Below are 27,430 nucleotides of genomic sequence, written 5' to 3' on the forward strand. Positions count from 1 at the left end.
GGAAATCACATAGAATAGCCCAAAAGTGTGTGGTTTGGTTAAATGGATAATTCAGAGATACAGTATTGGGGATTTTGATATTTTTCCCACTTTCCCAGAATCAGAAACTAATGAATGCCTCAGTACAGACCTTTTTTTGTTTTTTGTTTTTTTAACAGAAAACAGCAGCATTAGGCAGTCTTGGCTCAATTGTTGAGTTTCTGTGGAATCAGAGAACTTCCTCATGATCCCATAGACCTTCTGAATTGAGTGAAACTAGGCAAGTAAACTAAACGGGACACCTTTTTCCAAGTTTTGTCTGAGTTAAGGCCCACAGTTTAAGACTTTGAAAACCCCTGATCTAAATCATCACTTGTGAGCTGCTAGAAATGTGTGGTATTGTGTGTATCTGCAGAGACCCTGCCCCCTGATGTATTTTCATATTTTCTCATATTTTGTTGGTTTCTGGACCACTCCGGGGCTTCAGCCTGTCTGTCAGTCGTTTGTTGCCCCCAGTCAATACAATGCTCAGGTTTTGAGGTTTGGACTCTATATAGCAACCAATGGGTACACCGCCTCTGCTCTCAGTCTGTGAGAGCTGCTGAGAGAGATGCACACACATGCACTTACACAGGCATAATAATCCAGCATTGTATGTATATTTTGTGGGTTTTTTTTACTGTGGAAACACTACCACTTCTGTCCACAGGGGTCTCGAAAATCAACACAAAATGAAACTTACTTGTAGTCTTTAAGAAACATGCAAGTACCTCAAAATTGTATTTGTGTAAATCTACTTGGTGCTAGCACAACTGCTGGCTTAAAGACCCGCTCCAGTGAAAGTCACATCTTTAACCTCGTCAACATGTCATTGTTGTGTTTTTCATGTGTTACAAGACATATCAGGAGAGAAATAAGCAGTAAACACCATGTCTGAGCATTTCTTGCTTTCAAACTGCAGTGAGCAAGAGCAGTCTCAAAAAGACAGTCTCAAAAAGATGTCATACACCCAGTCAGTCAGACTGGGTGTATGACATCATAAAGCTAAGCAACCAATCCCATTAACTGAGTGGGTGGCGCTGTACATATCATTAGTGTCAATACCCAGCCCACAGGAGAAGCCGGATGTAGCTAGTTATTGTGAAAAACAGAGGAGAAACCAGATGCAGCCATTTAGGGGTAGGGGTTGGGGGATGTGGAGAGGACAGAGGGGGTATTTGCATATTCATGAATTCTTGAATACTAAATGAAGACAAGGTGTAGAGCTATATGTAAGCCATTTTAACAAGGTATCTGAGTTTATTTTGAAAAAAAAAAACATATCAGACACAATTTATTCCTTCTTGCAGAGCATTTTATATTGTTTAAAACATGGCTGTAGGTGGACTTGAAGATGTCACACATGAATGAGTTTGGTTGTAGGGATTCCGAGCTGTGAATCCAAATATGTGCCCATATCCCAGTAACATCACCACTGGGTGCCGTCAGCGCCCGAGCAGCTGCTCCATTATTCATCGGGCAGCTCCAGGATTTTTCTTTAAATGGCATCATGACAGCAGTTTGTCTCTCTGCTGTCCAGCTTCATGACAGACTTCACAAATTAAATATGAGCTGGTAAATGCATAAATACACGATTTTACTTAAGTATATTTCTCCGTAAGACACTGTAACAGGTTTAATCCTTACAGCGTTTCAGAAACATAAAAGTGGATAAAACATTTTCGTGAAGACACTTTTAACTTGATACCTCATACATTTTACACAGTACTTCCACACACTTAAATAACACACAGTTCACAGATAATTTTACCACATCAGAAGTTTTTTTAGTCTAAATAATAATGTGGTTGACCCTGCAACACATTTATTTTGGGGTAAACTTGTGTTCTGCATCATGCACATGTGCAACACTCTTTCTATCTAATCTCTCATGTGTATGTGATACACACCATTTCACATAAATACCACATTCTGGTTTTATCAATTTGCACCACTCATAGCAGCAGCAGCAACAGCCGCAGCAGCAGCAATAGCAGCTTTTTGTGTATGCATGTGCATGTGTGTGTGCATCTGTGAGTGTGAATGCGACTGTGAGAGGGTGCGTCAGAGGAAAAAGGAAGTTGCGGGATGAAGTTAAAAGCCTTCGACACAGTGCAGCTCTGCAGAACACCCACCACGGAAGAAAGGCAGAACAAGAACACTGAGAAGTCTGACAATGAGATAATGAAAGCAAGGCAGGGAGGTGAACATTGAGAAAGAAGACACAGGACTGCCGGGAGAACCTGAAGGTAATGGCTGACTGTACTACACATCCTACAGTGATATACAGTTTGAAAATTATGATGTTTTCTAGTAGAGCGGTAGCTCTTTTTGTTATTTCACAGCTTTCCAAGAAGGCCTATTCAGTATTTTACTACGAGAGGACGGCGTGACAGCCACAGCTCAATGTTCACTGTAGTCCGACTGATTTGCTACTGATTTGGTCTCAGACTGACTGACTAATGTTCGGTCTCCATATCCAGGTTCTAGTTTACTAAGACTAAGAGGAGAAGTTAAACTGTGACAAAGTGAGGTTCAGCACTGCCCAGTTGTGTGATGCAGGAGCAAAAGCCAAGAGGTTTTTGTATGTTTGAATTCAGACCGTGAATACAGTTAATTTCTATTCAGACACCACAAATGAATGAATGAAAGAAAAAAAAGAATTTGTTCCTGGACTCTGGTGAAGTTAACTTAAAATCTGACTAACTGATTTACTGATCCTATACAACAAAGCTGGGCTGCAACTAACTAACCATTCAGTGATCATTTTCTTGATTAATCGGTTAGTTGTTTGGTCTATAAAATGTCAGAAAATTATGAAAAATGTTACTGCTTGTTTCCCAAAGCCCAAGATGATGTCCTCAGATGTCTCAAATGATGTCCAAAAGATATTCAGTTTAGTGTCACAGAGGACTAAAGAAACAAGAAAATATTTACACTTGAGAAGCTGAAATCAGAGAATATGGTCATTTTTTTTTCATCAAAAATGACTCAGTATAATTAATCAATTATTTATTAGTTGGCAATTAATTTAATAGATGACGACTTAGCGATTAATCGCTGCAGCTTCATATGAAAGTAGGCTCTTGTGACAAATAGAGCTTCAAGAAACATTTATTTTCATTAGTGATTAATCTGTTGGTCATTTTCTTTATTGGTTGATTAGTTGTTTGGTCTATAAAATGTCTGAAAAGTATAAAAAATATTCATATTTGAGAAGCTAAAATCAGAAAATGATTTCCACAAAAAAAAAAAAAAAAGTCAAAATGATTGATCAATTGTCTGTCTACCTATCTATCTGTCTACCTGTCTATCTATCAATCTGTTTATCTGTAATCTAATGTTCAGAGAACAGAACAAAAGATGGAGTTGTGGCGGCAGTGTGCGTTGTGGTTGATCGAGTGTCGAGTTCTTCCTGATAACCACCGGGTCACATGGGAGGGCGCACAGGTAAATCAGCTGTGTCACACTAACTCACACACCTGTACATGTACACACATCCTCTTTTGGTTCCTCAGTCTAATTTCATGTGTGTGTGTTGTGCCAGGTGTGCGACCTGGCTCAGGCTCTGAGAGATGGCGTGCTGCTCTGCCAGTTACTCAACAACCTGCAGCCTCAGGCTGTCAACCTGAGAGAGATCAACCTGCGCCCACAGATGTCTCAGGTAACACACACACACACACACACACACACACACACACACACACATTTTCCTGTTCTATTTCCATAGGGCATTTTCATAGTGACCAGGAGGCAGTGCTGAAGTCCAGATGCTGTCTGATAGGAAAATACTGTGATCTTTATCTGTCTACATCAGGGGGACCATGTGAGACAATGAAGTCGATGATGATGATGATGATAAAGGAGAAAACTCTGCTATTGAACTGTGAAAAAAATGAAATGAGATTTGTCAATATGTTTTCCATAAAAATCAACTTGTTTGAGGAATTTTGTAGAGATCAATGTCACTATCTTGAAAGAAGACAGGATAAAACAGATTGCTGCTCTAAATCATGAATAGTAAAACTTGATTCTTGGGTTTGCATCAGAAACAGGATTAAAATTATCCAACAATACTGGTGGATTTTCTTGTTCCTTGTTTGACACGTTTTGAGCTTTAGGACTCAACAATGTACAATAATTACATAACAATATAGAAATTTTAGCACGTCTTCTTTACCTAGAAGAGAAGATTAAAGGGATACTTCTGATAATTTGATTCAGGGTTACTTGAGGTTCTTATCTGTAGTTAGTAAATTACCTACAGTAAATACATGTGAGGGTCAGCAACAAAAGGTATTTAGCTACCCCAAAAATCACTATCAGTTTAAGTGTATGCTATATTTACAGTATTTTCACCACTTAACTTTTCTTACCTTCTGTTATACATGTAGTAAGCCCAAAAAAACTTTAAGTAAGTTGCAAAGCAACCAAACTCCGTGTGTGAAATCAGTCATTTTACCTTACAGAACATGTGAGTTTCTTGTCTAATGCCACCTTGATCTGTTAGTTTGTTTGTGTTTAACTTCTGTGTTTTAAAAGGATAGTTGGGATTCACCAAAGTCACACAGCAAAACAAACAAACAAAAAGATAATAACCAAATTAACCAAAGGATATTGTGGCAGCTGTAGTAATATTTTCATATTTCTTCATTACTTCATCAACGGTTCAGTTCAAGAGTTCTTGCTTTGATTTTGTCAGTTATTTCTCTCCACATTTTCTGCTTGTGAATATTTGTTTCAGCTGGGTTAAATTAACTTTCTATATTCCTCAGTGAGAACAATATTGTCATCTTCTTTTTCTTGTGATGTCTCTTTGTTGGCCATTTTGGAGAAGCTGGCTGAAACAGACTAAGTGTGCTAGCTAAGCTAGCTAACAGCTGACAGTGATGCTGTCTAGTAACGTTAAAGAATGATGTGAGTAAAGTGTAACCATGGAAACTGAAGTCCACATGTGCTGTATTATGGAAATACCTGCTGTGAAAACTGTAGTGTAAAGACTTAGACGAGGAGAAAACCTAAGAGGCTTTATGCAACGCTTCTAAATGTGAACCCCTTAGCTGAGATATTTTGCTAAAGGGCCAAACCTAACATCGGAAGTTAAGGTGGCATTTGTGCAAGTTAGCTGTTTTCCATTGTTCTTCTCTGTTGTCTTTGTGCTAAGCTAACCAGCAGCTGGGTCTAGCCTATTTACCATACATACATGAGAGTAGCATTGATCTCCTCATCTAACTCTCTGCAGAGAAATTGACTGATTTCCCAAAATGTCAAACTGTTCTTCAACAAAACCTTTCTGAAAATTCTGGGTTTCATCTTGATACTACACGCTAAAAACAAATGCCCCGGTGCTTGGATCATGGATGGTCTTTTCACCAAATTTCATCAAGATTTGTTGTCATGTTCTGAGCGGGCAATTAGAAGTGCTGGTGTGAGCAAAATATGAGATAAAGACATGAGAAAAACAGAACGAGAGTGTGACAAAGAAAGAAACAGGCTGTCACGTGATTGGCCTTAAAAATTTTGAGGGAAGTCCTTGAATCATGTCTGACAGGATTCACCGTGATGTCTTAAAGGTGTGACTGTCTGCAGGAGTTAATGTGCTTCTCACGTGCATGTGAAACTCTGGGAAATCCTGTGAGGTCAAGAGTGGTTAAGACACATCCGGTGATTAACAGAAGATCAGAGTCCACTCTGACGTGCACACACACACACACACACACACACACACACACACACACACACACACACACACACACACATCTAATGACATTACACAAGTAGAGGATCTTCCTTGTGTTTTTGCAATAGGGTTTACTGCTAAAAGTACATATGTATGCCTAAGCGCTGTGATGTGTGCAGCAGTATCAGCTAGAAGTCAACGTTTCCCCTTTTCTCAAATTAGAGTTCCGCATTTCCCACTGCCGAGCAGACAGACACACAGAAAGAGTGAGAGAGAGCAGCTGCTTCAGGAAGTTATGTAAACTGCATGTCTGACCACCATGTCAGTCGTACTGTGTGCTATGATCTCTGTGGTTGTCTTTGTAGTTATATTTCAGCTATACAGTTTTGACGTTCGCACTGCTTCTTTTAGTTTCAGACGTTTCTATGTGTCGGTTCATTGCTGCTCATGTTCATGTGGCCTGTGTCACTTATGTACACTTTGATATAGTTTTGATATGGCAGCTACGTCGCTTAAAGGTGTGCAGTAGGCAATTCTGGAGAAAGTTGATTGTTGAGTCTTGTTCCCAGGTTGTCAGCTACTGAGAATCAACTATTAACTATCTTACTGACCTATGATCGGCCAAAGTTTCCCGTCACCAGCTAGATTTTCTAAAGCCTGAAAACAGAGCTAAGAGGAGGACCAGAAGTCTAGTTTTCCCTCAGACCACTTGGATTAAATTATGCTTAAAGGTACAGGTCACCCCAAAATCAAAAACTCATATTTTTCCCCTGGTCTGTAGTGCTTTTAATCCATTTAGATTTTTGTTGTGTGAGTTGTTGAGTTTTGGAGATATTGGCCGTGGAGATGTTAACCTTCTCTCACATATAATGGAACTAAATGACGTTCGGCTTGTGGTGCGCAAAGCACCAAAAAAAATACATTTGAAAAATTCAAGACTAGAGACTGTGTCTCTTTCCAAAAATCATGACTGTGTTATTCAAGATGATTCACAGACCTTGAGAATAAAGTCAAAATGTTTACAGTAATGTGGAACTCTCTCTATTAGTTCCAGGCAAAAGAAAAAATAAACCAGAGGATTAAGATTTTTTTCTTTCATTTTTGGATTTTGCAAATGAGGTTGAAATGTTGAGAACAGAGTTGAAATACCATTTGAAGAATGAAGTCAAAATGTTATTTCAACATTATTCGACTCCATTTGATTTTATGTCAGCTTCATTTGTAATGTAGCTGACGTAATCCTGAAATATCATGACAATTATATGATGCATCTCCATGAAATTTTGTGAAGAAATTCTTGTTCCTCAGAGGATAAATTCTACTGACATTGGTAATCACCTGATCAGCAGCAGATCAAAGTTTTCACCTATCCTGTGAAATATCTTCACATCTACTTGGCCAACAGGTCCAATTTTTGGCACAGACATTTAAGGTTTGTCAGGATATGATTCATTAATCAGAGGAAGGACGTGTGACGTAGTTTTTCAAATTACAGCTAAATAGGATGCTAATATGCGTTTCTGAAGACTTTTGAGAAAAGAAAAAGGCAAAGCAGCAACAGAATCTTGATTCATATTTAATCAACACGTCCTCGTTTGACAGTTTGACCTAAGTTTTTGATCTGAGCCTGCTGACTTTTCATATCTGGGCCGGCGATGTTACTCTGTCTGTCATTGTATCAAACCTCCCCCATATTTAATAAACGGTTGTGGTGGGCTCGGCGAGATCCAGAAATCTGTCAGAATGTGGCAAGATGTATCTGCAGGGGCAAATGAGCGAACAGATTTGTCTGGTTCCCAGGCTAGATGACTCCTACTGACTTTGGTTGTTTTAGTAAAACACACTTTCATATCTCCATCAAGATAATTTGTAGCAGGTTTAGCAGACTTTTCCGACCAAAATTAGAATTATTCAAATCTTTGGCTGATGACCAAAAATCTGCAAAATGAATATTTTATATCAGAGTAAAGAGTGAACATCATAAATATTAAACCTGGTAAACATTGTCGTTGTGCTCATGTTAGCATACTTATGTTAGCATTTAGCTTATGTGTGGAGTACAGCCTCACAGAACTGATAATGTGGCTGTTCAGTTGTGTCCTTTGATAAATGACTTAAACTATTTATAGATGATCAAACTCGTAAAACTAAAGTCGTGTTTGTTTTTCTGTTTGTCTACAGTTTCTGTGCCTGAAGAATATACGGACATTTCTGGGAGTTTGTCAGGCGAGGTTTCATCTCAAAAAGAGTGAACTGTTTGAGGCCTTCGACCTGTTTGATGTTCGAGACTTTGGAAAGGTAAAGCACCATCACATCTATCTATCTATCTATTTATCTATCTATCTGTCTATCTATCTATCTGTCTGTCTGTCTGTCTGCCTGCCTGTTAGTCTGTCTGTCTGTCTGTCTGTCTGTCTATCTATCTATCTATCTATCTACCTATCTATCTATCTATCTGTCTGTCTGTCTGTCTGTCTGTCTGCCTGCCTGCCTGCCTGCCTGTTAGTCTGTCTGTCTGTCTGTCTGTCTGTCTATCTATCTATCTATCTATCATCGTAATACAGTACAGTAATTCTGACTTGTGTGTGAGGGAAACACAGTGTGCTCTCATACTCTAGTCATTGTGGTAAAAGTCAGAAGTGTGAACAGAGCCCTGCTCCTCACTGCAGCTTGCAGACACCCACATATCCCTCACAGGAAAGTAGCTTGGTGGTGATTTTCTACAAGACACGGCCGAGTGAACGACTGAATTCAGTGTTTCAGAATTCTTTCACTTTCGATGCAGTGCAGCCACAATGCTTAAGTGTGAACATGTATGATTTGCATGCACAAAGTAAGAGGAAGCAGTGTCTTTAAGAATGGAATGAGTCAACATGAGGTGGACCTAGGTTTTTTTGTTGGTTTTTTTTTACAGTATATGCTTTTTTTTCTTCTTTTTTTTTACAGTGTACTGTGCGTTACAGTCACTGAGCTTCTCGTTTCACTTTACTGCTTGCAGTCGGTCAACCAGAACAATAAAATACAGTAAACATACAAATGGGGTGTTAAGTTTAATTTATAGTTGTGGAAGAAGAATTCAGATCTTTTTCTTATGTAAAAGTAGTAATACCACACTGAAAACACTCCATTATTGTCTAAATATATGTTGGTAAAAGTACAGAAGTATTGTTAACGAAATGCTTTTAAAGTATAAAAAATTGAAGTAGTATTTCAGAAAAACTTGCACCGTGACTCATGCATCAATGCAGACGTATCCTTTTACTGTTGCAGCTGGTGGAGTTAGGTTGACCTACTTTACATACAGTTGATCAAAAGAAAATTTGTCACCAACTATTTTGATTATTGATGAATTGTTTCAGGCATTTTTTTTTAAGCGAAAATGTCAAATATTTGCTGATTCCAGCTTCTTAATTGTGAGGATTTTTTGCTTTTCTTTGTCATTTATGATGGTAAATGAAGAGTCTTTGGGTTTTGGACTGTTGGTCAGACAAAAGAAGCACTTTGTAGGTGTCTCTTTGTGCTCTGGGAAAATTATGTTGAACATTTGTGACAGGTTTTTGAGATTTTATAAACTAAGCAATTAATCTATTAATCATGAAATGATAAGGACATTAATTGGAAATTAAAATAATCGGTAGTTGCTACCCTACAGTTGAGTGGTTGAGTCCAGTGTTTCCTAACCTGGGGTCATGCCGCCTTCTAAGAAAAAACTGGGCGGTGATGAAACGAGTAACAGGAAGGACAGATAATAAAGCAAACTTCTGTTTTCATTTTCTTGGACTTTTCTTTGCTTATATTGTGAAATACTGGATCATTTCACCTCTCTGGACCTCAAACTTTTACTTTAATGAAACTACATGAGAAGTGGGGAAATCTCTCTTGGGTAAAAGTTTTAAGAACTCATAGACATCTGAAGCTTCATTGCTTTGTTGAGGAGGGAATAACCGGTTTACTCTTTAACAATGTGTTTTACTTCATAAGCTTATCATTTTTAATGTAAAATCTCAATCAGAAAAGAGTTATAAAGTAGCAGAAAATGGAAATACTCAAGTACAGTAGGTCAAAATTGTAGAACGTTGCTTGAGTAAATATATGTAGTTACTTTCCATCATTGATAATTTAATACTAATGGTGCCAGCAGGGTACTGCATGTTTAAGTGAGAATAAATGGAGCTGCAACAGTTGAATCCTCCTTTCTGCTCTCATGAGGCAACTATAAAACTTCATCTCAAGATCTGTTGAGTTGGAAGTTTAAAACCATTCAAGCAACGGTTTAACATCTTGGGAAATACACTTATTCAGTGTCTGGCGGAGAGTTATATTGGATTGATACCACTCTCCTCTCTGTACATGAAATATGAAGCTACAACCAGCAGCTGGTTTGCTCAGCACAGCACAAAAACTGGAAATTGGAAACAGGGTAACAGTCAACATGGCTCTGTCCAAAGGCAACAAAATTTGCCTAACAGCATCTCTAAATCTATAGCCAAATTAGCGTTAGGCTAGATCTTATTTGTTTATATCGCAGAAAGCTAATTATTCTTCATATTTCATTGATATATTCACATATGCAATATTGATCTAACAGTATAATTATTTGTGCAATAATTCAACTGTCAGTACTAATGCAGTAATAATTCAACAGTGCAATACACTGGCGTCATTACAGCATTTATTTATTTACATATTTATTTATTTATACTGTGCATGTCAGCCAGCCTATACTCTTATTTATCACACTCTTGCATCCTAACACACTTATCCCCATCATCAGAATTATTATTGTTTATGCTGTTTATGTGTACCAGTGTACATGTTGTATACATATCTTTACAGTTGTTGTACATAGTCATATAATGCACATATTTTTACATACTTAGTATTTCTATTCTATTCTTATATTTTCCTTATGCTTATATACACTTATATTCTATTCTTCAATTGAGTATTTTGATTCTGATCAAACAAATAACAGAGGAGCCAGTCAAGCTGTGTCCAGTCCTCATGCTAAGCTAATCAGCAGCTGTCATTTTTTGGGGTACTTGTACTCTTATGAGCATTTTTTCAAGTCTGTAATTTTATTCATACTTAAATATGCATGACACTATGTAATCTACTTAGTTACTTTTAAAAATCTTTCATCTGTACTTTCGTAGCCAATAAGTCAATCCGATCACAAACGAGCCAATCCAGACCACAACATATGGACAAAAACACAGTGCTGCAGAGGATTGGAGAGATGATGAGCACTGAACACAACAGAGCAGGAGCTGGAAGTAATTTAGACTGAAGATCTGACCCAGAACAGAAACCTCTTTGACTGCATGCTTCCTGTTGAACAGTGGTTAAAAACTAATACTCTGAGAATTTTTTGAGAAGAATACTTTGTACTTTTACTTGAGTATTTTTTAACATCAGGAGCATTACTTTTAATTTAGTAATATTTCAGTAATGTACAGTACATCTACTTGAGTACAGATTTTCAGTACCCCTTCCACCACTGCTCATATTTAACCTACTGACATGAAAGTGGTATAGATCTTCTCATCTAACTCTCGGCAGTTCCCCAAAATGCTGAACTGTTCCTTTAAAGTCTTGTTTAAAAATACTCAGACATTATTGTGTGGCAGTAGAACTGTAAAACAGTCCATTCAAATGTCTTTTCTCTTAACTTCTCCAACAGACTTTCATTTCTTGTTCCCTCTTTTCTGTCTTGAATTGAAAGTAGAAATCAGACAGCTCAGCAGTCCTGACTGAGAAATAAACTCTTTATTTGGACAGTTCATACAATACCAGTAAAAAGAAAGGACACATTTTCTCATTCAGTGTCTTTATTGTTATATTATTGTTTACTGTTATCATTTTTCTACAGTAGATTAATACTGGACACGACTAAACTATGAAAAATAGAATTATATGAAATTACGATGTAAGGAAAGAATGTGAAAATAAGGCAATATGTTTCAGATTTTAAATTCTTTAAAAGCAAAAAAGTCTCACACACTGTCCCCTGCACTTGCAATCAAAGATTTAATAAAATCGTTGACATTAAATCTTTGATTGCAAGTGCAGAAGACAGTGTGCAAGAGTCTTTTTGCTTTTTATTCATCTCCTCCTACGTGCTCGTCGACCTACAAATGTGCAAAAGTCTTTTGCACTTTGATATTATAGATTCTTCAAAGTAGCCACCTTTTGCTCTGACGACAGCTTTCTATAATCTGAACCATTTCTTATTAAAAAATAAGAAATGTTTTGTATCACCAGCGTCACAAGTGTCATGACTGGCACACATTTGTATTCGTCTCTGAGAGAAAAGAAACTTAGTTCAGAACTTTGGGAGGCAACTTTCTTGCTGCGAGTCAAGTTTAAGTTTCAACTAGAGCAGAAGTCAACAGTGATTTCAAAGAGGTAAAAATAGAAAAATAAATTCCAAGGAACTAAAAATCCATCATTTTCTTGGTTATATTTATTTACATAACACATTAAGTCAGGATAGGAGGAGATAATAGACCTCAGTGACACATCAGTAAGTACTTTTCTTGCTTTGCGTAGACAGAAATAACACTCAGTACCATTAGGATGCTTGTGTGACATGTTTCTGATCACATCTGGCATGAAGCTGGTTTTCACTCATCAGTTGGCGATCACTCATCATGATGCTGCAGTTCGCAGATGAACTGTGGTAGAATAAGAGTGAAACCAGGTCAGACGTGAGTTATTCAGTGTCAGTGTTTAGTGCTAAGTGTGAAACAGCGCTTACTGTTTCTCTGCCAGTCTGTGTCTCTGTCTGTAAAGGACATACTAACTGTAAACCTCCTCATGTCTGTGTGTGTCTGTGTGTGTGTGACAGGTCATAGACACTTTGTCCATCCTCTCTCATTCATCCATTGCTACACAAAGAGGATTCCAGTAAGTAATTTCATTCCTCTGTTACATCATTTGAGTGTTTTTTGTTCCCCACAATTAACATTTATAAATGTTTAATAATGTAGCTACAGTATTTGTCAACAGTTATAACTTCTATGAAGATATATTCTGCAGTATGATAACTATTTTACTATAATGTAGTGGTGGCAGAAGCACTTAGATCTTTTGATCAAGTAAAAGTAGCAATACCACAGTGTAGAAATACTCCACTAGAAGTACAACTTTATTTAAGTAAAAGTGCAAAAGTACTAGTATTGAAACATACTTAAAGTAAAAGCACTTGTTGGGCAGAGAGGCCCATTTCAGAATTAAAAAAATTATATTATTGGATTATAATTATTTATGGCTTAATGTATAAAGATCATTAATGTTGTGGCTCGTAAAGGTGGAGCTTTAACTACTTAATGTGAGAGGCTTGAAGGGATAGTAATTTCAGTCATTATCTGCTCACCCTCATGCCAATTGAGAGTCAGGTTTAGTTTTGTAGTCCACAAAACACTGCTTGAGTTTCACAGGAAATCAGCGTTGCACAATCTTCCAAACAATGTAAGTGAATGGTGACCAGTTTTCACACAGAAAAAAAGCATAAAATGCCTCCACACTTCCCGTCTGTTGCATGTTTTTAGCCTAAATCTTCACTGTAGATCCTTTGCTTGGAGCCACGTTCACCTGCTCTGAACTGATCTGACCTGGATTACACCAGATGAGCAGTATGGGGGGATTTTATTTATTTATTTATTTTTTAACAGTCTTTTTTTTTTTACATTTGAAAACTGGTCCCTTTAGTGTATATAAATACATGATTTATTTGTTTTGTATTGATAAACTGAATCTGCAAAGTGTAGCATAGCAGGAGTTATAGTTGTTGACAAATTCATTAATAAATGATAAATGATTGATCTGCTTACAGATACATTATAGAGTCTAATTAACCACTGATCAAATGCTTATGTACAAATCAAGGTTTCTGCATGTATGAGTCTAAAATCCAGTCATTTGAATTTGAGTCCTTAAAATATCTTAAACATGATTTTGACAGGTCTTAGAAATTGATTTATTATGAAGTTAATGTTTCCTTACCTTCAGTCTTGCTCTTAAATGTGTTTCTTCTTCAATCTTAAATCATGTTCACAATGGTCCTAAAAAATCTTACATTTAATTTGTTGAATTGATGATGGTAGTTTGTACAAACTACAAACAAGACTTAAATCAGTTATTCCACAGCCTTTTGGGGAAAAATAACATTAAAGGATGCCTTCTGTCTGACCCCCACAGTCTGAATGTGAAGGAACAGTGCGATGCTTCTTAAAGCCAGCAAGAACTATTTGTTATCTTGTGATTTAAATAACAGAACTTAATGATATAATGTACTGTACTCAGAGGAAATGCAAGATCAGAAACACATGATTCTGTAAAAGTGGAATTTTGGCCAGAAAAAACCCAGAACCATGCGAACAAGTCAGTGTTCGACCCTTTGTTGGCATGCTGCCAACTGATTTCATGCATTTGATTTACTTTCTTTTTTCCCCCCAAAGGCGGAGTAGAAAATAACATCAAACTTCTTCTTCTACTTTTCACTGTCTGTTAAAACTGGACAGTGTTTTCTTGAAAGGTTTTGTAGACTATAGTCTTGATTTTAATGACATTTGATAACTATATTTTCAAACATACAGCTGGTCCAAGAGGATCTCTTGGACAGTTTTCTTGGCAAAAGCACTTAAAAAAATGAAATCCTTAAAATAAACTGGTTTAGTGAGGTGCCATCGCAGTAATGGCGGCTTGTTTACTTCCACTTACAACCCAGATTTGTCTATAATAACATTCATTACTTTCTATCTTTACCACCATCACCTGCAAACACACTCTCACACTCTCTCCTTTCCTCCAGGCCTTTTCCTCTGGATGGATGCACTCCTGATGATGAGATCTACAGCGGCCTGTCTGACAAGATAGAGTAAGTCTTATTCTTCAAAATCCATTTAAGTTTGACAAAAAGCAGTTATTAAACAAAGCTTATACTTCTAGTTTACCCAGATGCTCCCAAACTATATATATATATGGCCTTTGGATTAAAATTAGACTGATATAAGAAATTAGGGGACTGAAGTGTTTCTATTGGCAAATTACATTATATTAAAAATCATATCTCCTCTCTAAAAGAATTAATGATCAAGGTCTTCATCAGGAAAACCTCTGTGTGAAAAAAAAAAGCCACAACAATAACAAGAACAAAGTTTCCCTGTTGTAGACCTCGAACATCACTGAGTCATTACAATGTGTTTTGCTCAGCCAAGGATTAAAAAGAAATGTTCTTATCTTTTATTCTGAGAAACACTTTCATATTTATGCAATATTGTTATTAATCAATTGTACCAGTAATTAAATCTTAAGTGTTTGAAAGTAATTGAATTAATTTTAAAAATCAAATCAAAATGTTACTTTTAATCTTACTATTAGTGAAAAAATATCATATAATATTTGTACATAACTGTACTGAAAATATATAAAAACTGTATTTGTACTTACCATACTAATAATAATTAATAATTTCATTGTTTTTTCCCTAAACTCTGAGTAGGGCTGACAACACCCTGTCCCCACTAGTTGTTAACTTACAGTATTTTCTAAAAATAGACTTTTTTCAAGCCAAAACCTGCAATAAAGAGGACAGAATAATTACAGGGATTCAAATCTAACACACTGAAGACTGACCACCTGTTGGACACAGGGTGTTATTCTGTAGATGACTGTGACCTCTGACTTCTGATCTTAATATGAAATTGAATGAAATTAATGAAAACAAGATAAATATTATGACAGTTACAATGGTGTGTGTGTGTGTGTGTGTGTGTGTATGTGTGTGTGTGTGTATGTGTGTGTGTGTGTGTGTGTGTGTGTGTGTGTGTGTGTGTGTGTGTGTGTGTGTGTGTGTATCAGTGACACAGTGGATGAGGATGACGACTTGTACGACTTCGTGGAGGACGAGGAGAACGAAGGAGATGAGATCTATGAAGACTTGATGAGAACAGATGAACAACCTGAAACTGTAAGCGATGCCCACACAACATACACTATAAAAAAAAAAAAAAAGTTGAGACAATAAATGTCAAGGCAGCGTACTGCAATAGATTTTAGAGTTTTGAGCCAAACTCTAAACCTTCAGTAAATAAAAATAAATGAAATAAATTTTCTTATATATAAAAAAAATGGTCACAGTGAGCTGTGAACCTGATTTGTCATTATTTGGGTGCCTGAAATTTAAATGTTTTTAACTGGAAATAAAATATGAACTCTCACTCCCATGGTTTACTCATATAAGTTTTGAAATTCAATTTTTGCCTTCTAAAACTTAAAGATTTAAGTTTATCTAATGAAGAAAACTAACTTAAATTATCTCTACAAAGGATTAGTAATTGGTAAAACTTTTTCAAAACTTCTTTGAGTTGAAGCTCAAAACTCAAAAATCCATTCCAGTAATTTGCCCTGAGATTTTAAGTTTTCTCTGTTTTTTTATGTGTGTGTATGTGTTTACAGTGTAATGCCTCAAACAAAAAGGAGGGTTTGAGCTGAAGCTTTGCAGGTCTCTCTTTAAATATGATAGTTGTGTAGTTCAGATGTATAAAATCAGTCCAGCTTCTCTCTGATCATTTCGATCAGTGATTCCCAACAGTTTTGATTTGCGAACCCTTGAAATGAAGCAGTTTTCTCTTCTCGTCACTGGTTACATATTTCTGCTGGTTCAACCGACTTTGTTTCATTGTTGCATTTCAATTTGTTTTTTAGAAGCTTTAAAAGGTAAAATTGTTGAATTTAAAAAAAAAAAAACATTGATTAGACAGTCTGGAAAAATAAACATAACTTTTGTAGTAGAAATATGCCTGTTTCTGCTTTCCCATCGCCTTAGATTTGTCTTTTGGTCATTTGATTTTGTTGTCAGAAACAGGCATTAAAAAGGCATTTTTCTTTCTCAAACGGGTTGAGCAAACGTTTTTTGTTTTTAATTACAAACAAAAATTACAGTCACAAGAAAACAAAAATGAAAAAGGCCTGTTTTTTTCAGAACAGATGTGGTCATTTACAGGACAAGAGCTCCAAATGCAGGATTACCAGTGTGCCAGTGTTGCTTTAGCTCAGGTTAAAATGTCTTTTGAAATGTTCTCTCTTCCCTTTTTGACTATCAAAACCAAACATACATTGAATTTCAATTTTAATTTTAGTATGTCAAAATTAAAATTAAATAGCTACTTATATTTGTTTTTTTTAGTACCCATTTCTGAAAGATTAAACTGAAAAACTAAAAGATACACTGACTATTTTGTGACACCCTGTGGGTGTTAAGGTTCAAAATCACTGACCCAACCCACATGGAGTTGTGCAGAGATGTGTCTCAATATGCGAATAGGAGTCACATTAACAGATAACTTCAGACAGCTGCCCCATCCAGGAAAGGCATTGTGTGTAAATGTCAACCAGCTACATAATTCATAAAGGCACAATCTGGTTATCAGACACAATGAGAGATGCTGCACAGTGAATGAGGCCTCAGGAGAGTCGGGGTCACAAAACAGGGCCTCACTTGGGGGATAAAAAGATGAATGAAATCGAAAAGCTTTACTGTAGAATTTTGTCCTGTTCATTTGAACATTTTTGTCAAATATTTATTCATCAGTTGGACTCGTTATTGCATCGTGGTCTCTGTTGGAATTAAACCAATTTCTTCCAAAAACAACCAAAAATCATATGCAAAAAGGCATCAAACTAGTTTTAATGTTACAAATTGTGTTGTTTATAGCTAACATATGTAAAGATAAATACAAATAACACGAGAAAAATATGCTTTGGAAAATATTCTCTGGTCTCTTCAAGCTTCATTTGACTTTTGTGTGTGTTTTTTTTTTTTTACAGCAGCAGAAGGCTGGAGTAGACAAACGAGAGTGCTGCCTGCAGGAGATTAGACAGACAGAGGAGAAATACTCTGATACACTGGAATCTATATTACAGGTGTGCACACATTTTCAATCTGTTGAAAAAAACATAAAAAGATTCACTCATAATTAGACACACACAAGCATGAAAACAGTCATTTATGCGTTTAAAGAGAGAGTAACAACCATTTCTCCTTTTTCGTGCAGCACTTTATGAAGCCTCTTGAAAAGTTCCTGCAGGCTCAAGACATTGAGAGTATCTTCATCAACATAGAGGTACGGCAGGAGATTTTCATGTGCACAGGTCTGACCTTCATGTGTCGGCCTCGTTAAACATGTCTTCTATGTATATTCGCATTTGTAGGATTTGGCCAGTACGCATCGTAATTTGTTGGACGATGTGCGGAGTTCCATCCTAAATCACGGATCCAGGAACCTGTACCAGGTGTTCCTGAACTACAAGGAGAGGTACACAACACACACACACCTGTTTCTGTTGTACAGTAACACCACAAAAAATGCTGTTATACTATGTTCTAATATCCTCCAACCCCACTTCAGGCTCTTACTGTACGGCCGTTACTGCAGCCAGGTGGAAACAGCAACCAAACACCTGGACAAGCTTTCAAGTATGAGGGAGGATATCAAAATGAAACTGGAGGTGAGGAGGACACACTCCCTAAAACAGGAGCCCAGTTTGTGATTTTGCACTAGAGTTTGTTTTCACAGACATACTGTAATGTGCCAAATAATGAGCAGAAGATGTGTATTTTTTTGATGAAAGTATGAAATAGTTTAAGTAATTTAAGATTTGTGCAAATTCAGTCTGGAGTAAAGGTGCCAGTGTGTTCAGTGGTGGGAAGCCAGTGAGGGATCATGTACTTGTAGCTACTTGAGCTGGATACCCAGTACATCCCAGTGACTGTCTGTGCTACTACAACAAAAATATATCTTACCTATCTTAAATGGTGTTAATTTCTCAATAAACACAGATTGTTCTGGGTCTTGATTATGACTGAGCCACGTTCAAAACTGTTGCAAATTATATAAAATACGAACTACTGTGCCAAACAAATTGTTTCAGAATGTCAGATTTTGCTGTGAATTTTGCTATGTTGGGTGGATGAGTGGCTGAAAGAGATGGACAAGATAGAAATTAAAGAGCTGGAAAAGTCAAGAAACAAACTTGAGACTGTTAAACAGACAATGTGGACGTTTGGCATCAGTCAGGATGAGAACGGTTAGAAGTAGAGCGGCTGCTCACCTGCAGAAGTCGGCCACTATGCAATGTTGTCATTCAGTAAAAGCACAAAAAAATACAAAGATGCTGGTGAAAGAAACAAAGAGACCCTCCTCTTTGTGTCATGCCAAACAATGTCCCTCAGCTTTTCTAAAATTAGTGTAAATGACAGCCTCTTGGGGCTTATAGCTTTATTGTCTTACAAAATTGCAAAACCTTTCCAGACCTTAGAAACACATCTTATGAGTGTGATGAGTCAGCAGGATAAGAAACAGAAACAGTCCAGAAACAAAACAAGAACAGAGGAAAGTTAATAGGCAAATGTGCTGGATGAGCAACTTTCACTGGGATAAATTGACCTAATCTTTGAACACGGTATCCTTTGTCATTTTCACCCATGATCTATACTCAAGAATTCAGCAGCAAGAAGCACTGAATTGGTTATAAAAAAAAAAGAGGAAAGGTAGCATACTGATTTTCTCTATATTATCAAACTATAGGGTCAGTGCACCACTGATCAACCAACACCAAAATATCTCGACTGTTTGACAGATTGCAATGAAATTGGGTACATGTTTATTCAAGGTCCATAGAGTGTGTACATAGGATGTAAGAAAAATATACAGGAGGCCTGTGTCTCGGCATTTCATTAATTTCTGTGAAGAAAACTAATTAAATTGTTATTTATTAGCATTTTAAGTTATTATTTAAGATATAAAAAGGGAAGACCTGAACACAAGCTTATATTCACAGAGGCTTCAGTCTCTGATAAACAGCCTCGTCCTGCAAGAAAACACTGAATTTGTCAAAAAAGAAATCACTGAGTATGTGTGATTGCGGGTGTTGTGTTCACTGTTTGGGTCAGTTGCACAGTTTAGCAGTTGTTCTTCACGGTTATGCATTGAATATAATATGAAATATCCATCGACTATGTCACTAAATCAGAGGTCATCAATTCACGCAATCATGGAAAAGGGCCCCCTTAAGGAAAATGTTGGGAACCACCATGAATACTGAGCTCTTACTCTGACTATACACTGAGATGACATCATGCAAAAAAATCCCATGCGACAAGTGTAATTGTTTAAAAATGTATAATGAGAGAGTAATAAATGACCTCATGTGCCTTTTGAGGTGTCCTGTCAGCACTTTCACACACACTTTCACAGTAGTGGTCTACATGGGAAATGTTCTCAGGGCCAAAGGGGAGTTTTCTGTTTTGGTACCGCTTTTTGCCACGAGGGAAACTGGCGGGAAGGCTGAGTCTGCCACACAACATCCTCTTTGCACAAGGTTTAGTGCAGATCTTCACTTCCTCCTCTCTCTCACTCTGTCTCTCTCAGGAGTGTTCAAACAGAGCGAACAGCGGACGCTTTTCTCTCAGAGATTTACTCATGGTCCCTATGCAGCGAGTCCTCAAATATCATCTGCTTTTACAGGTATGTTTGCACAGAGGTCTGTGTTTTATTTGTGCATGTGCATTTATCAGGTTAGCGTATAATTTGTCTGTTTGTGCCTGCAGGAGCTGGTCAAACACACCACTGACCCCACAGATAAAGAAAACCTCCGCACAGCTCTAGATGCCATGAGAGTAAGTGTGTCTGTGTGTTTTTGTCAATCACTAACTTAAACTTGTGTTTAAATATTCATTAATTTGTCCGTGTGTGTTTCCAGGACTTGGCGCAGTGTGTGAACGAGGTGAAACGAGACAATGAGATCATCAGACAGATCACCACCTTCCAGCTGTCCATAGAAAACCTGGTGAGGTCAACTTACTGAAGGTTTTTATTCATGCATTGAGGACAGACTCTGGTCTTAAAATAATCTCAAGACCAAACCTCCGCAGGTTAAATCCAAACCTGAATCCAAATACATCCAAGTACAAGTAATGCAGACTGATAATTCTTCTATCTGAAGTCACTCATTATTATTCTGAAAAAGTCAGCTATGGGATTACTTTACATAGTCAAAAAAGGTAATCTACCTTAATCAATCATTACTTTGTTGCACCAAGATTATTCCCTCACCTGAAGGATATTTTATACATTTGTAGATCTGGTGGTGGTTAGCATCAGGCAGTTCATTAAACTTGGTTTAGATAGGAATAAAAAGAGAGATGAAAAATACAGTATGAGAATGTGGAAATATATTTCAGAATTAATTATATTCCAATGATTTTTGATTTTGGGATGAACTGCCCCTTTAATCCAGAAACCCTCATCTATAGAGGACTGGTATGATATGATTTATAAGCTTCAGGAGAATAGATTTCAGAAAATTTGGGAGAAGAGGACAATGTATATTTCCCCCCAAATACCCTACCTTTGTTCAAATCTGTTGGTATAATTTATATACATTTTTTTTTATTATATCAAATGAAAAAAGAGGACACTGCAGCGATTATAGGATCCCAATTTAAGTGTACAAACAAAAACATGGTGAGGTGACATGTTTCACTTTTTACCTGTTTCTGTTCGGCTGTGTTTTGGTTTTCCTCGCCGGTTCATCCTCAGTCTCTTCTGCTCTTTAGACTCAGTCTCTCGCTCTCTTTGGTCGCCCCAAGATCGACGGAGAACTGAAGATCTGCAGCTCGGAGAAACGGTCTAAACAGGACAGGTGTGTGTTGTTTATGTCACAGTGTGTTTTCCATGTGTTAAAGGGACAGTTGCATATTTTTCTTGTGACTTGTAGTGCTATTTATCAGTCTAGATTGTTTTGGTGTAAGTTGCTGAGTTTTGGAGATATCAGCTGTAAAGATTTCCCCTTTCAGTAACACTTTATAATAACCATCATTAATACATGAAAAATTAATAGGTAAACTTGAATTAAGAATGTACTTATTTTGCTGTTAACAAACAATGACATGATGCTTGCATATGCTTTATAAAGTTTACATGAGTTAGGTAACATACAGGAGTACATAAAAAGTTATAATCATTAGGTTCACCTATATAATCGCCATCTAAATATCTGGTCCATCTCTCTATGAAATAATTTCTTAAAGGTTTCCAAATCATCTGTTAATTATTAACAAATACTTCATGTTGTACATAAAATGTTGTAAGTGTTACCGATGCAGGCTTCCCTCTGCAAAGTGAAACTGCTCACAACAAAGTCTGTGGATTATCTTCAGTAACTGGGTCATGGTTTCTGAAAGGAGACATTGCTGTTGAGTTTTTTAAAATTATTTTTTGGTGCTTTGAGCACCACAAGCTGAGTGCCATTTAATTACATTATATTTGAGAGAAGGGGCAGACATCTTGACAGCCTCTCCAAAACTCTGCAACTCACACCGACTAACTATCTAGATGGATTAACAGCATTACAGGTAAGAGGAAAAATATATATTTTTTGATTTGGTGGTGAACCGCCCCTGTAGTGGCATGTATCTAACCTTGCGTTGTGTCGATGTATGTCTGTCTGTTCCTCAGGTATGCGTTCCTCTTCGACAAGGCCATGTTTGTGTGTAAGAAGAAGAGTGGAGAGACTTTTGAGCTAAAGGAGATCATTGAATTACAGAACTTCCAGATACGCGATGAAACCACGGGAGAGAAGGACAATAAGAAGGTCTTTCTACTACTGTGTAGCAATAATTATACAAGGCAGTACATCTATTAGGCCTCCATGAAGCTAACAGTGTGTGGTTGTGTGTGTGTGTGTGTGTGTGTGTGTGTGTGTGTGTGTGTGTGTGTGAACAGTGGTCCTATTTGTTCCTCCTGCTGGACTGCTATGGGAGATGTGGTTATGATTTATACTTCAAAACCAGAGAACTGAAGAAGAAATGGCTGGAACAGTTTGAGATGGCTTTGTGAGTTATCACACACACATATGCACATACACACATGGTAATAATAAACCCAAGATGAATCAGTCATCAATTTAGTCCTTCTGATAATTATTTGCTTTTATAAAGCCTCAAAGTGTTGATACAGCATCTGATGATGAATACAGCCATTCCCTAAGAGTCGCTTCTTAAATGCTTACTCCTGTTATCTTCAAATAAAGGTTGAACAGTCTCGGGAATGTTTAATGAAAACGAGTTGGTCGTAGTGAGAAACTCACAGAGAATTACAACTACGCTTTCTATAGCATCAGCAAATTGTTTTTTGTTTTCCGGGCTGTATTTTAACTTTTCTGGTTCACTCTCATCGCTCTCATAGACTCACTTTCAGGTGCAGCATGCCAAAAAAGCTCCAGAAATCCTCTGAACACTACATGCTTAGCATCAAACAGCAGGCAGACAGACTTTAGAGGGGAGCATTTAGCAGCTAAAGTGACAGATATTTCTCTCAGGGGAGAAATAGAGCTAAAAGATAGTGAATATTTAACTCATTTTACTTATTTAATCAATGATAATGTTTCTCCATTTCTACTGACTGTGTAAATAAGCAACTATTTACCAAAAAGGTAATTATATCAACATGTTCGTGTTGTGTTCATACTGTAGCTTGTTTATGCAGCCTCTGCAAAGCCACAGAGTCAGTTTTCACAGGTTGGACCAAGTGATTGTCTCAGATCTTTGCACTCAAAGTCCAAGTCATGACAGGCAAGTCCTGAGTCCTACACTTTGAGTTTGGAGTCCTGAAGATATGATAGTGTAACAGTGAGTTTCTAGCATCATGGATTTACAAAGTTAATAAGCTGTTAAGCTAACGTTAGCTAGCTTCAAATGTTGAATGAAGTTGAGGGATATTGTGCCTCTGACTGTAATTTTCAACCTGCATGTTTTGCATACTGTAGTTTTTGTACAAGAAATGACATGATCTTTGGCAGAATCCTGCAAGGTCCCAGTTTTGCAAACCTGCCCCGCCCCTCACCTGCAAAGCTGAGAACCACAACCAGCCTATTACCCGCGATTATCTCCACATCAAATCTGCACCCGCCCGAAACTGTTAATATCTAAGTTAATGATCAGTCCCACCACCCGACCCGCTCCCATGATTAAACACACATACACCATCACTCACTTGTGTTTTCAGCTGGTGCAACGCCTGTGCTCCTGCAGCTGTCGATGTGTTTCCATAGCGATGACAAGCCTAGTTTGTGGCTACTGAAAGCTAATACTTTTTGAAAGATTTTACAAGCAGTAAAGTCAGTTATTCTCACAGCCTTTGAGCTCACCATAACATCTGACTTGGCCTTTGACGATGTATTGTCCACAATTTATTATCCTCCACTGGCTCTTTTTGCCTTTATGTTATCCATTTTAGCCAGCAGCTAGCATAAATCACTGTCAGATCGAACAGTGATGTCCCATTGTTTTGCAGAACATCGGGTCAAAGGTTGTGTTGTAAGCTTTCACAATGAAATCCTGCTGGCTGATAAGGCTGTATATGCGAATATAAATGTTAAAAATACTGTGCAGTCATTTTCATCTCTGGTTTCTCCAGGGGGAAAAGAATCAGATTTCTGTTGTATATGTTATATTATTGTTCTCACCTGGTTCCCGCCTACAGTTAGCTCACTTTCACCCATGCCTGCACCCGTGACTTTATATAAATATATTTTTTAGTCATCAAATTTCTGACTTGAGTCCAAATCATTTGACCACATCTCTGGTTAATCAACTTCATTTTTTGTAATCAAGTAATTCCTTTAGTTAACTGTATATTGTGAAACACTTCAGAAGAGAAACAGGACTCTTGCAGTTTTGCTGATTGCTCAGTGCACAGGAAATGAACAGGCATCCTATGATTGTTGATTATGTTATTTGCAATCTGACCTTCACTGCGCTGCTGCCACTGCTCTTCAGTCTCAAGCATGCCAAATTGTTGCTCTCTTGGCAGAGGACAACAACAATTGTTTTACTTTTTCAAACTACCTGCCAGTGAAAGCTCGTTACCCCAGCATGTTCAAAACAGTTGTACTTTATGGTTTCAGGTCAAATATGTGTCCAGAGAACTCCACAGCCAACAACCACGACTTCCAGATGCACTGCTTCGAGGAAACCACCTGCTGTAAGGCCTGTTCGATGCTGTTAAGGTACTTCATCTCACTGGCTGTTTCTCTCAGCTTCTCTCTGAGCTCCAGTTTTCAAAAGAAACTTGTCCGCTGAGGCTGAATCTCTCCATCTGTCGTCTGCAGGGGGATCTTTTTTCAGGGCTATCGCTGCACACGCTGTAAAATGGCTGCACATAAAGAGTGTTTAGGCAGAGTCCCTGCCTGTGGAAGGAACTCAGGTCTGTGTACGTGTGTTAACGTGCTTAAATACCATGTCTTTTTAGTCATCATTAAATAGTTTAATTATCGCTTCTCACTTTGATTATTCTCTTCAAATTACAGATCATTCTGGTACATTGAAGAAGGTAAGACAACATTTATCTTTGACATTGTGGATGTTTTGTATTTTTCAAGTAGAGCTGATCAATAATGTGCCAGTTTTAATGTCCTTTCTTTGATTTAACTTGTGCAAAATGATTGCTCCATTTCTTTTGTCTTTTGTTCCTCCAGAAACCACACAGGCCTTCTGCACATTCCACCGTTGGTAAGAAACTCATGATATACTCTGGTTAAAACGCACATTTTTACTTTGAAAAATCCTACGCAAAACATTAGTAGAACCTTTCAGTGCAGTGGTCGTGTTTGTTCTCCAAAACAACCTCATGAATGTCAGAGTGAATTAAAGCACTAACGAATTTTAAAATATTAAATGAGAAAAGATTGGTGGAAATAGCAAAATTCGTAAGAAACCTCTTCAGTTTCAGGAAAAAAAAGATTTACGCTAGTTTGAGGTGCTTTTGTTTGTTTTTTTGCCCTTTTCAAAAAAGAGCTAATGAGTTTAATGGGAGATGGAAACACCTTGAACATTTAACTCACGTGACTGATGAGCTGTTTCCACTTCACAAGAAAAAGAAGAAGAAGAAGAAGAAGAGGAAGAAACCATTTCCGTTGACATGAATATAGTTGACATGAATATAGTTGACATGAAAATGAAATCTCTCCCCATTTTTCTCTTGTAGACGACCAGAGCAGCTGGTTTTCTTTCTTCTTTGAGGTTTATCATAGGGTAGCAACTAACAATTATTTTCATTAGCAATTAATCTTCCAGTTATTTTTCACAAGTAATAGTTTGATAATATAATTTAAAATGTCCAAAATGCTCATCCCAGAGCCCAAAGTGACATCTTCAAACAGCTTTTTTTGTCCAAACAACAGTTCAAAACCTAAAGACTCTTAATCTACTAACATAAATGACAAGAAAGCAGGAAATCCTCACTTTTACAGTTTTTCTCATTTGCTTTGGCTCAATTCTTCAAAACATTAAGTTCAGATCTCTGAACAGTGAGTTTGTTGTTCACAACAGAGTGGAATTTCTCGTTCATTCATGCAAATTGCACACATATTGGCATGTGTGCAGAAGAATAAGTACATTGTCAACAAATTGCAGATCCTCAGTGTCATACACATCATCAAAGACAGCCGTCTCTACATCCATACACCATACCAGGGATCACACAGAGCTCATTTTGTGACACATTTTCTATAAATGACTTAACTTGAAAGATCAAAGGCAAACAGTTCACAGTACGTGTAACCAGGGGTGTAGTGGGGGTAAAACAAAGTAAACTCAGTTTATTATCTCTTTGAAATGAGGCTGAGAGTTTACTTATCTATTGTCAGATCAATTGTATCAGTCAGTGACAGGAAACAAGGTGGGCAAACTTTACCCACAGTTTAAACCACTTCACCCACGCCTGTAATGCATTGCTACAGTAATAAATTTATACATAAAAATGTGCGTGTTTTTTTTTTGTGTGTACTGCAGTAGTGTACAGTATTGATTTTTCCAAGTAAACTTTTAGGTTTAAATCTGAATCCAAAAAGCTTTTTAGTGCAACACACAACAGCATTTATCCAGACCAAACTGATATTCTTGTATAGTACAGTAAACACTCAGAAACTTTTCCGGTGTTGGCTGCTACAGTGAAGAAACAACAACAATTTTGCCCGTGCGGCTCACATGATGACAAAACAACTTTTCATTTTTGTGGCGTTGGCCCATTTACCAATATCTTGGTTTGAGGCTATAATGAAATGTTTTGGGTGAGTTACTACCTTTTGCAGACAGTCAGCGGAGTTTTGATGTCCCATGAAACAGTTGTGACAATTGTGACTGAAATGATTAAATAAACAAAATTATTGGCAGCTAATTTTCTTTCATTTGACTAGTCGATTCAACTAATCGTTGCAGTTTACTGGTGGTTGGCAAACAACTAGTTTTGTTTCCTGTTCGTGACCTTAGCAATACTTCCTCTACCCTGTTTATTACAGCCACGCGTAACGTAGCCGACATCACCAACTTCTGACAAAACTATGCTTTGAGGAGCCCACTTTATTCGCTCCAGACCAGTTGATGGAAATGTGCCTAATTCACTTTTTTTCTTTTCTTTTTCAAATCTGCTTCAAAGTCACCTGACAGTGACACAGCTAACGTCTCCTCTCTCTCCACCTCGCTCTCTGTCTCAGGATATCCTAAGATGGAGGTGTCTCAGGAGTATTATGGTTTGCCGCCGCCCCCCGTGGGCTTTGGCCAACCGCTTCACCTCACCAAAGGTGACATCATCGAGCTGACCCGTGCTGATGCTGACCTGCCATGGTGGGAGGTAACGTTAAAAACCAAACACGAACATAAACACATAA

The 27,430-nt window shown here is 37.4% G+C and overlaps 1 protein-coding gene across 5 annotated transcripts in view; it reads left to right on the forward strand.

Annotated features, from left to right (window-relative positions):
- The first annotated feature begins 1,248 nt into the window (after window positions 1-1,248).
- vav1 (vav guanine nucleotide exchange factor 1) overlaps window positions 1,249-27,430 on the forward strand; it is a 36,919-nt gene continuing 10,737 nt past the window's right edge. Inside the window, exons 1-22 of one of the 5 annotated variants that reach the window (XM_084714933.1) lie at window positions 1,249-2,267; window positions 3,367-3,468; window positions 3,566-3,682; window positions 7,880-7,996; window positions 12,549-12,607; window positions 14,514-14,579; window positions 15,563-15,671; window positions 17,531-17,626; window positions 17,758-17,826; window positions 17,915-18,018; window positions 18,112-18,211; window positions 20,134-20,229; window positions 20,313-20,381; window positions 20,465-20,551; window positions 21,321-21,406; window positions 22,222-22,357; window positions 22,489-22,598; window positions 24,671-24,772; window positions 24,875-24,975; window positions 25,073-25,095; window positions 25,241-25,274; window positions 27,257-27,393. In XM_084714933.1, coding sequence (XP_084571059.1) covers window positions 3,382-3,468; window positions 3,566-3,682; window positions 7,880-7,996; window positions 12,549-12,607; window positions 14,514-14,579; window positions 15,563-15,671; window positions 17,531-17,626; window positions 17,758-17,826; window positions 17,915-18,018; window positions 18,112-18,211; window positions 20,134-20,229; window positions 20,313-20,381; window positions 20,465-20,551; window positions 21,321-21,406; window positions 22,222-22,357; window positions 22,489-22,598; window positions 24,671-24,772; window positions 24,875-24,975; window positions 25,073-25,095; window positions 25,241-25,274; window positions 27,257-27,393 — 1,905 coding nt within the window. In that variant the 5' untranslated portion in view covers window positions 1,249-2,267; window positions 3,367-3,381. The remainder of the gene's footprint in view (window positions 2,268-3,366; window positions 3,469-3,565; window positions 3,683-7,879; window positions 7,997-12,548; window positions 12,608-14,513; window positions 14,580-15,562; window positions 15,672-17,530; window positions 17,627-17,757; window positions 17,827-17,914; window positions 18,019-18,111; window positions 18,212-20,133; window positions 20,230-20,312; window positions 20,382-20,464; window positions 20,552-21,320; window positions 21,407-22,221; window positions 22,358-22,488; window positions 22,599-24,670; window positions 24,773-24,874; window positions 24,976-25,072; window positions 25,096-25,240; window positions 25,275-27,256; window positions 27,394-27,430) is intronic. The other 4 variants (XM_084714930.1, XM_084714929.1, XM_084714932.1 and 1 more) reach the window with 4 other exon arrangements.

The sequence above is a fragment of the Lutjanus erythropterus genome, chromosome 3 (genome assembly GCF_056507025.1).
Source record: "Lutjanus erythropterus isolate fLutEry1 chromosome 3, fLutEry1.hap2, whole genome shotgun sequence".
NCBI classification, from domain to species: Eukaryota; Metazoa; Chordata; class Actinopteri; order Lutjaniformes; family Lutjanidae; genus Lutjanus; species Lutjanus erythropterus.